Raw genomic sequence first — 11,439 nt, forward strand, 5'->3', positions numbered from 1 at the left:
GTCTTCTTCTACTGATGCAGTCAGTAGTCCATGCCCAAATACCCGTGATACTGTACTATACTGTACGGTGTATTGTACAGTACATTTATTTACTGTATGCAGTACAGTACAAGGACTGTAGCGCAGAGTGTTAGTACAGTAGGGTACAGTACTGTACAGTATATTGTACTGTACCGTACAGTACAAGTGTGCATGTTACGGTACGGTAGATTTATTAGTGTACTGTACTGTACTGTACTGTAGACTTGCAACGTGCTTGTGTTCCAACTTGGAAACTGCAACACGAATGGCAATATGTCCACGTTGCTGAGACGAATTCGCAGGTAAGTTTCAGAAGATGAATGCGTTTTAATTCAAGTAAGGATTTACCTTCGGGTACGTATGTTACCCTGACATTAACTATGCCTTATTTATACTGGCTAGCATTGCGTTAAATACCGTCAATCAGCTTGTTCCTTTTGCAAGAAATCGATCGTGCCCTGGTATAGTTGCAGTTCAGCAAAGGTCGATTAGTTGTAGCTTGAGTTGCCAAGGTTTGAAAGAATTTTTACCACAAAAAGGCGATTTACCGGATGAAGATGGAAAGCTAATTATAGGTTATTCTTTCTACTAGCATAATGATACTCTTGTTATATATGGCTTTACAAGGTGCATGCAATATACGCGCACGGGTATACTCGTCGACCGTGCATGTGTAGCAGTTAGATTGCCAATGATGCTAGTACCGAAGTACAGTCAGTACTAATATGCGTGTATTCGTATTATGGTGTGCTTGGATATGGTATTGAGCAATTATTATAATTAGCATTGCATGTGTGCATGATCCAGATTTGGCAGTCTGCATATCGCATCACTAATATAAAAAAGATACATGCTCAGCTTAAATTGAGAATTATCACCAAGATACAGTTCGCATTGATAATACTTTTCTAGTGATGCGTGCTACTAGCATAATGTGTAATTTTCAAATGGCTGATACACGTACAGGTGTTGGACCTTATGTACAATAGTATACATTACATGAAATTTGCTATATTTAGCATTTTAGTCGTACAATACATGGATATGCTGATAATATATAATTAAGTAATTAAATATCCCATGGCACACGAGTATACGGTATAGTAGGTAGTTGCGATCTAATGATAGTATATTTGATTTCTCAGGGCGTAGTTGGAGGGCGAGTGAATTACGCGTCAAAAGCTTTGAGGATTTGCTTAAACTATGGTAAGCAATATTATGTTTTCTAGAAGCTATTCGTTCAATTAGGATTTATAAAAAGGGATCTTGTACTATCTCATCCAAGGCTGAAGTTGTAGTATTATATTGCCTTACAAATTACTGCAGCCGAATGTTACCTTTAAGCTGATAGCACTAAGCGCTGCTTTGATATGATGCTTGCAGGTATGTCTTATTGAAAGAGAAAAATATGTTGTTAACATTACAACATGAAGCTCGAAGACAACGAGTGCCTATGCCTGGTCCAGAAAGATTGATAAAGGTAGAACAGATATTAGTAAGATTTGGAGAGTTACGATGAAGATGTTCTAGAAATACTAAACTTAGCTACATTGCTTCTTTACGCTTATAAAGGTGAATAAATCAATGGCGAGGATTCGCCATGTATTAAGGGAAAGGGTAAGAATGAACGTTACAGTAACGATCACTGTACCGTAATTATTGTATAATTAATTATAAGCTCGCGATGGATAGGGAAATATCAATGACCGAGGCTACTACCTTGTAATTGTTCTGTCCAATTTGTGGCCAACATTGCTGCTTTTATGATAATGTCTATACAAATATTGCATGATGTGATTTAATACATGACTTCTTATTCGATACGGTTAAACTATTAGGAAACAGCTAGAGAGAAAATTCGTCCAGCAAGTAAGAAGAGCAATTAAAAATAAAAAATAATATGTATCGTTCGGATAACGACTAATTAATTAAATTATAATTAAGATTTGTCATTGTAATATTTGAAAACGGTATTAACTATTTTAATAGCAAGTAATAAAGCTACTATGAAGGATAAGAATTTAATTTACTGTATATGTTGATCGTACGATCTAAAGTATATGCACAATCTTTTGGTTAGGATAGTATATAATTTCGTTTAATCTAATAGATTTAGTCCCATTTATTATCTTTATAAACTAAGACTAAACATTTACGATGATGTCGTATTGCATTTTCTTAAAACGCTTATGTTATTCTGCTCATTTTTGCTATTCGTAATGTAAAAATATAATCCTTCTATTAGCAAATGCCTTCTGCGTATATAATGTTGTTAGTAGATTAACGTGTATTGCCTTATCATTTAGTAATTGAAATTGGATAAAATTTGTAATTGTGTCAGTATTATGATTTCTCACCGGTGCAGTTACTATGAACTTTACTACAATATTACTATTATTCGACGAAATCGTAATAATGAGACCCTAGTGTAATAAACTGACATAAATACTGAGTGACCTTACTTAAAATACAATTGTATCTATATCATAAGATAGTTGGCTCCCTCTATGTATAAATTAAATTTTAATGCTCGATATTGATAGCTAATTTATTTTCTATGACGTCAAATTTTGACTTACGGGACAGTTATGATATGTAATAATCAACACATGATCGTAATTTTCGATCTTTCCTAGTCATAATCTTGAAAAGACCGCAATTGGTGATATTTCATATTGAATTTATGGAAGTAACGCAAATGGACATAAGCTGGTATCAATAGCCAGCGACACAAACTTCACAACTTTACGAAGGAAATATGGCTATCATAATAGCAAATATGCTAAACTACGTCATGAATAGTAAAATTATTAAATTATATACATTAGAAATATAAAGTTACAAGTAATCACAGTATCTCAATAACGCATAAACTAAATAATCTTACAAAAAAATTAGTGCATCTAAGAATAATGATTATCAACAAAACCTGCAATTGATCAAGATAATTTACATCATAATATTTGTAACCAGATTATTTACTCTATCTAAAGGTTAATAAAATAGTAAATTGGTCTAAATTAGCAGGGCTTACTATTCCTAGAATGTTTTCCAGCGAACTAATCTTAACACTCCTCCTAAAGTATATCAATAGATCTCTATTACACATAATAAATGCGAACCCTTGATGTGCTAACTAGCATAGCATCATCGAAAAACTTCGTTTCAATCACGACATTACCGCTGAAAATATAAAAGAGAGACGATGTTCAATAAATTAGGGTTTCAAATAGCAAATTTTAAAGCAACACTGAAGGCTTACTTATTGCCATTTTATGGATAATTTACTAGTATTATATTTTCAACACTGATACACTGAACAATAATCACATTGGACATGAAAAGCTAAACTTACTTTAAAACACTAGCAGGTAACATTTCAGATTCAGGAGCAGCTTCTATTAATGATTGCCAGGTGTTAGTCGACTGCGGAATAACAAAGCCGAATTCAAAGAACCATTCTTGAACGAGAAGACAAGATAAAGGGATTACCATAATTTATTACTAATCGGGAGTATCAAATTCTGTTAATTATTAGTTCGTTATCTGAGTCTGAAATGTAGTTATGGCCTTGTACGTTGTTGAAATTAGCATGAAATTTACATATTTGTGATACTTAATAATGATATGAGACTAAATTTGTCAGCGGTCTACGGTAAATGTGTATAAATTATTCAGAAATTATAAGTAATGCGAAAGAAAGTTGAGCAGAGCATAATCCTTCACTACGCTAAGCGATCGTAACTATGTTATGTATGTTATAGTAGTCGTTAGAATTACCTTCTAGACATTTATCTTTGAATAGAACGCGTTGTTCTAAACGAAATCTATTCATTTGCTCTTCTGAAGAGAAGTTAATTTCTCTCGATACAGCTCGGCAACGCAGAATTTTTTTAGGTACGCGAGCTAGTAGCAAAATATGTTAAATATTAATTATACAAGCAACGAATAAAATAAGGAAATTTTTCTATAATCAATTCAAGCAAGTAGTAACACTCAGTCACTGTCAAAATACGGTGTATAATTAACGATCTGGATTATGACAGCAAAGACTCTTGATGATAAAAAAAATTTTCTTATTCAGACCTTCGTGTTCGACACCAGGTAAAGATCTAGTAAAAAATTTAAATCATTAATACGCAGCTGCAAGTTTATGAAGCTGTAAAGTTAAATTAAAATATAGGAGAAATGATTGTAAATTATTGTTAGATATCATTGGTTTTAATTTGAAGAAAAGCGAATGTAATTTACACTAGCACTCTACTTACAAATCTTCGGTTCCTTGCCAAAGTACTTTACCACTATCAGCGTCTCGTAAGTTCATCCAATTACTGAATTTTATGAAATTTTTGCGTTAAGTTAAATGCATATAGATAGTAATTTTGCATGTGCTGAAAGTTATGGAGGTTAGTTAGGCAAGTCTTGACTGCGTAGTATATTATACAACGCTTTGATTGCTCGATCTCTACTATTCCATTCGATGTATTGAAAGTAAAATTAATGCCTTAGAAAGTGTAACAAAAGGAATTATGTAGTGGTTAACGGTGAATTTTAGAGAATTTGCTTGGAGTGTAAATTTAAGGCATAAAATGCTTTGTGTTCATGATGAAGTTTTGAGAAATTGAATGTGTAATCGTATAATTCTTCTGGTAGTTGGTAACGTTCTTAATATAGGATGACTGATTCAGTAAGTAGTACATAGTAAGTAGAAACTGTCAGGAAAATCAGCGAAACATAAAGAAGTAGACTTAAATCAATGGATGTTTTAAAATAGTATTAAGAATGAACCGGTTTCTAGATAAGAAGTAGAGTAGCTACTTATCAATAGCTGGATATTATTTTTCATTGCACTAGTATTTATCGTTAATGATTATAAAAAAATGTTAAAATTTTAAGATATTGTGATACAATATAGTTATCTAGTATCTAACTTAAACTATTTTCAACGAATGAATTAAAAACGATTAGATAATTTATTCTATCGCTGCTGTTACCTTAATAAAGTGATCATTTAGCTTAGATTTCCATTCTCAAAGCGAGTGATAACTACTTTTACGGTATTTATTGATATCAGAGTTACAACAAACTAATTATTAATGAGTACGGGTGTCCAAATTTGAATGTAAAACAATTCTTTTACTGAGAGGATTTATCAATCGAAATATTGATAATAATAAAAGTAATACTATATATATATAACAGGAATTATAATGCTGGAATATATGGATCTGCATAATAATTTAAGCACCTTTCAACACGTTCAATGAAGTAATCATCAGCAATATTAAAGCAATAACTTCGTAGTATATCGTATTCGTTAAAATATAACTGTAAGTATACTATCTCCTTCATGTACGCATAGGAGCGATTGTATACTCCAGTAGTGATAATTTATAACTTAATTATAGTCGAGTTGTAACGGGTCAATGTGGAGCAATTTTTTTTGTTTTTTTTTATGTCAATACTTACGTAAAATAATCTACTTACGATATTAAAGAGAAACTTTAAAAGAAAAATAGCTATCAATACACAGCTAACAAAAGATTGGGACAGTTAACGATACTATCCGGGTTTCAAGTCAGCATTTTTTATGTTCTAAAAGGGGCATTCAATTGATAATGGTATTTTTTAAATTATCGCGTCAAAATGATATTACTTGTAATTAGGTCACTATAAATCTTCTATTACCGGCTCATTACACGTGAATAGTTTAGCCAATGTAATTTTTACTACTATTTCCACTGTCACTTTGTAGCTGATTCAGATAGGACTTGATCTAGACTAGAACTCTATTAACAGGTTCAATAGCTTTCGTCCTTCTGTAGTGATAAACGCGGTAAGACCGTGCTTTCAATAGATGGCGTAAAAGTGGGTCAGAATCACTCGTTTATGCCCTATCAATTGTTGTCATTATCCTAAAACTAGACTACAAGTGAAAACGATATTGGATACAGTTTAAAACCAGACATTATTTCGCGTGATGCAGTACCAGTTGATTTGGCCATAGCTGGAGTTTGCTTTTGCTCTGACACCCAATAACCGTTTGTTGGCCAAATTGATCGTAATGTCCAATCTGCGGCTAACGAAAACTAATCAATCTACTTCCTGCTTTGACGTAGCGTCGTTGAATAACGATCTAGTGATTCTAAAATCTCCTGTGACTGTAGGCGATATTTTCTATCTTTGGATTTCTTGTCCACAATCAACTAGTATTGCATGCAGCTTGTACTGGCGAGAGCGTGCCTATTTGCTTGATTCTACTGTATTCAAGCTATGAAAAAAAGGCCAATCTTGCGATCTTTCGCAGGCCTCCGTGCTGGCTGCTGCTAGGTTACTGTCGTGGCTGCGCGCGCACGTAAACCTTGCAATACTGTGTTACAGTACTGGGACAGTATTGGATACTGGACACTATGGTAGCGCGCATTTTGCATAATGTAGTAGAGTCATGGACTAGTGGAAATTTGGAGTCGTCCATGTTTTTTAGTCTTTCATTTTTTGTAAAAGTCCCAGGTTTTAGTCATGTCTTTGGCAGTCTATGATTGTGCTATGGTACTCGTACTGACTATTTTGGCATGGTTTGGAACTGTATTGTCTTTCCTTTTGGTAGTCCCTGGTACCTAGGGTACAGCAACTGTGCATTCGATTGTACTTTTTGTTCAAATGGCTTCAAGCTCTCTGTTTCAGCGATGTCTGTGCAGCAACGTTGCAAAACTAGGCTGGCATATCGCAATTAGTATTCGAGCGCGCGTTCACAGCATACGCTGTACAGTACATGATCTAAATATTAAGTCGATATAAAACTTGACCATAGTATATTATTATTTTTCCCCAATTTAGTAAGTAAATAAATAATGATAGCTCGGTAATCATGATTCATCAATCTAGCATTCTCGCCATTTTGTAGGTGTACAGTGTACAGTGTACAGTACAATGGTACTATACAGTAGTGTACACTGTACAGTACGACGGGCGTCGTGTCAATGTGCACATTGAGCCTTGTACTGTACACTCAGTGTACAGTATAGTACAGTATACAGTAGTAGTACTGTGGACGTTCGCCAGTTTTAATGAACGAACGTACGAACGTCCAATTTGAACGTCGGACGTTCATTGAACGTACCAACGTACACAGTGTACAGTGTTAACACTACAGTATATAGTGTACACTGTACAGTACGGTATAAGACTATACTATACTGTACACTGTACATACAGTACAGTAGTACAGTATACTGTAGTCATGACTCTGAAATACAAAGTGTTGTAAAAGACGTTTGTACTACTGTACTGTACTGTACTGTATAGTATTGGGGTGGGATTATACAAACTGACTGTATACACTGTACTGTACACTGTACACTGTACAGTACAGTTCGTCGACGTCCGATCTGACAACGAACGTACATACCGAACGTCCAAAATCGAACGTCCGTTGGACGTCCAATCGCTCGACGTCTACAGCACTATACAGTAGTACTGTGCCCTATGTTATCCAGTACTTGAATCTAGCATTCTAGCCATTTTGGAGGTGTACAGTGTACAGTGTACAGTACAGTGGTACTATACAGTACTGTACTGTACAGTGTACAGTACAGTACGACGGGCGTCGTCTCAATGTGCACATTGAGCCTTGTATAGTACAGTATACAGTAGTACTGTGCCCTATGTTATCCAGTACTTCAATCTAGCATTCTCGCCATTTTGGAGGTGTACAGTGTACAGTGTACAGTACAGTGGTACTATACAGTACTGTACACTGTACAGTACGTTGGGCGTCGTGTCAATGTGCACATTGAACCTTGTTCAGTATAGTATCCTACTGTGCCCTATGTTATCCAGTACTGTACCGTACTGTACCGTAAAAAGCGCAATGAACATCATACAGTACTATTGTTTCATGCCGGATACAGTACCGTACACTGTACGCTCATTGTACTGTACTACTGTACACTGTACTAACTGGGAGGATTATGGTCATGGAGGTAAAAAAAGAAAAGAAAATTTCCCCTATCGTACAGACGGACATACGTACAGTACAAATGACTGAAAGAAGTGGTACCAACTGGCATGACTCGTCATGACCTGTTCACCATGGTGGTCAAATAGTGTCCACTGGACACACTGGGCACCGTATAGTACAGTATAATACTGGAGTGAAAGTTGAAGCTATTGCCCGTGGGGCGCGTTGACGGGTTGACTATTTCATTCGAGGACACTCGTATAGTAACAATACAATTGGAAATTTCATCTGCTTCAGATCGTCATCAAATCAATATGGGTGTACATCGGTAAGTTAGTGGATGATTTTAGCCAAGACTTTTGTCATGTTACTGGCTGGTATCCATATGGATCGGCTGTATGATGGATGTTGTTTTGCAGAGTCGATATTGAATGTTCTGCTAAACTGTTAGTTAACAGTGATGGATAAAACTTCATTTCCATGTGTTTACAGTAGAGCTTGTATGTTTCTCCCATCGAATGTTAATAACAAGGACGGGTATTCTTTCAACTCTATTCTAACGTACTGTTGGAGGATCAAGCATGTAGGATAGAGGTAGAATAGGCGATCAATACCGATATTGATCAAAATATTGATAAAAGCATTCAACCAATCATTACCTTATCAATGCTAATCAGAGAGTATGGATTGAACTTTAGTCTCCCTTCACAACTGGGATAACCTTAAATGACGACAATAGATGACGACAACGACAACATCGTTCATAAGTAGCTATCGAGGATTTGTAGTGCTGACCATCAATGTCATCTGGTCACGAGGAGTACAGATTGGACAGTAAGTAATGCAGTCCTGCTTTAAATACAGTATAAAGTCAGAAAGAAAAAAACAATCCAGATAGCATGGGGCAATTGCAACATTTCCCATTCAATCACTTTCATGTTGAAAATTATAAATTACATAGACGTGCTCTCTTCGATCGATGCATAGATGGAATACGTAGCAGTCTTCCCAAGTCTTATTGCGTTGGAAAACTTATTTAAAATGTTCTTTATTATGTCCATGACTTGCTGTAATACATTGTCGACGGTCGTTGAACTGTATCATGTGCAAATTTCTGAATACCATAGTGAATAGAATTTCATCATACTTTGAGAAATGCTATCACAAAAACATACAGTAGCCAATCGATTATCACGTTCAAAGCTATATATTCAAATGGTCATCAACATAAACCGTGAACAGGTGTAACTGCAATTTGTACAGATTAAGAACCAGTAATTCTGAGCCAACTTTATAGCGGGTACTCTGATTGTACGGGTACTAACGTTAACATTCCTTCAATAAAGCTGATAAGCTAAGATGGCTCTTGCGTTACATGTTATTCTGCGGATGAGTGTGAATGGATAACAGGACTAGGTTGCTTTTAAGATGCAATGATTAATGCTATCAAGCCATTTTAAAAAAAATTCTCTTTACTATTTACTTCGCAGTTGTTTACATTCGAAATTAACTGGAGCAGAAGCCGAACAGCTATTACGTACTCGTGGTCAAGTGGGGAGCTATTTGATACGACCAAGTCAAACTAATCCTGGAGATTTCGTATTATCTGTTAAGTAAGTAAGAATGATATATATGTGTAAGGATAGGATGAAATCATTGATTGCCAGGATAGATCTGGACCAGATCTTATGCAGAATCAATTAATTAATTAATTCATTCCCCGTGAATACGTAGCGTAATAATTGTACGTATGTTGCAATCATGTTTGATCGATTTCTAATTGCAAATTACCATATGTGATATCGATGTTATGGCCAATCCCCTATTTAGATTCATAGTGTATATATATATAGTAGAAAGCAGCAAAACGAAACTTACTTGTTTACTGTTACAGGTATTAGAAAGTTTGGAAGTAGCGATTATCGTAAATTACTGTCCCATACAAAACACTGTATAATACAGGTTGTAGAATCACTCGCATCTAGGCTATCCAATATAGTATGAGCAACAGAACGTAGAAGAAATTAACAAGTTCGATTTGCCTCATACAGACGAGAACGCATACTTATAGTTATATATAGATATACACTAACAATTTACGAAATGTTTGCCAATAGATAACTGTGCTATAATACAGTGTAATACAGTATTTTAGGCTACTACTGCCATGGGATTTACAATTCAATTTCGTCAAACGACGTGATCGATTACATCCGATAACGCCCCTAGTTACATCTTCATGGACTTTCCCATTAATATAGAACAACACAACTTGATTAAATACAACTTTCGTTACCAAATTCTTCGAGTATACACCAGCTGCTGCTGTTGCTGCAATTCAATTTCTTTTTTTTTTACTTTTTTATTTTTATTCTTCATCAAACTACAAAATTAATATACAATAGTTTAATGATAGATTGATCGATGGATATGATAAGACAAAATTCATTAACGTTTCATGTTCAAGCGGGCTCTACCCTGTCTATGGTAGACAAATACATAAGGTTGTTGTGCATCGTACTCAATATACAGTAGACTAGATGTGATTTGATTTACTATTCAGTGCGATGTTCTAGCCATCACGACAACGACTAACACACTTTTTGTACATGGCGACCGCCTACGCGGCCACCTGCGAGGAAATGGTATACCTCTGTGACTCTACTTAAATGGCTTTAGTGTTGTATTATGTCGTGAACATGAGCGTACTGCCCAGTAGGAGATAGCTACGCTAGTCCGTAGACAGAAATAACCATTTTTTCCAACAATAATTTATTCGATAATCATTTTATAATACTACAGTACTATAAAGTCTGTCCAGTTCTACCCGATCGATTGATATTGATTCTGTATGATGATCATTTCGGCTGATGCTTTTTTTATGACGAATCCTGGATGATCATTCCGTCTTCTATGCTTTATACTTGTAGTAAATGGGGTGCTAACCTTGCTAGTATATCCTTGTAGGACAGTATTTGGGATTTATGATCAATTCTGTTTGATCCATAGTTATAAATTATTACTGTACGCCTTTCTTGCTAAGGCTTACAGTATAACATAAACTACCGCTATAAAGGTATCTTCAGTGATTCTTCACATGGGGTCTTGCATCCGTTTTAGAGCAGATCAAGCGTAGAGGGAGATGATTTTTTTTTTAATTTTTAATATCCGTATGACTATACTGCGAATCCATTACCAATTTACTGTATTTGAATACGACGTATACTTTCAATTAAAATATAACATTGATAAGTAGATAAATTATATATGTACCCGTATGACAACGGCAATCGAACGTTATACAGTAAGTTATGCTGTCTATTGGAGAGTTTACAAGGCTAATTAACAAACATGGTGGTAGTATTAGATCCAGTCACTTTTGAATTTATTTTTCATACACCTAAAGAACTGCTCTAAAATCACTTATATAGTGTGCCATAAACATGAGTAGGATACCT

General features: G+C 35.1%; 2 protein-coding genes across 2 annotated transcripts; one reads left to right on the forward strand and one right to left on the reverse strand.

Annotated features, from left to right (window-relative positions):
* Positions 1-294: 294 nt before the first annotated feature.
* TRIADDRAFT_57420 (uncharacterized protein) lies at positions 295-1,907 on the forward strand (the record flags this gene model as incomplete). The annotated part of the gene is made up of 6 exons (XM_002113319.1): positions 295-323; positions 424-596; positions 1,167-1,227; positions 1,405-1,501; positions 1,594-1,638; positions 1,860-1,907. 6 exons carry the CDS (start codon positions 295-297, stop codon positions 1,905-1,907), a joined length of 453 nt encoding a protein of 150 aa, XP_002113355.1.
* Positions 1,908-3,122: 1,215 nt separating this feature from the next.
* TRIADDRAFT_37845 (cGMP-specific rod phosphodiesterase 6D delta) lies at positions 3,123-6,214 on the reverse strand (the record flags this gene model as incomplete). The annotated part of the gene is made up of 6 exons (XM_002113677.1): positions 5,974-6,214; positions 4,290-4,352; positions 4,108-4,133; positions 3,802-3,927; positions 3,377-3,482; positions 3,123-3,204 (listed from the first exon to the last, which is right to left on the reverse strand). Exons 1-6 carry the CDS (start codon positions 6,024-6,026, stop codon positions 3,123-3,125), a joined length of 456 nt encoding a protein of 151 aa, XP_002113713.1. The 5' UTR covers positions 6,027-6,214.
* Positions 6,215-11,439: the final 5,225 nt, after the last annotated feature.

Source organism: Trichoplax adhaerens, genomic scaffold (assembly GCF_000150275.1).
Source record: "Trichoplax adhaerens TRIADscaffold_6 genomic scaffold, whole genome shotgun sequence".
In the NCBI taxonomy this organism is placed as follows: Eukaryota; Metazoa; Placozoa; class Uniplacotomia; order Trichoplacea; family Trichoplacidae; genus Trichoplax; species Trichoplax adhaerens.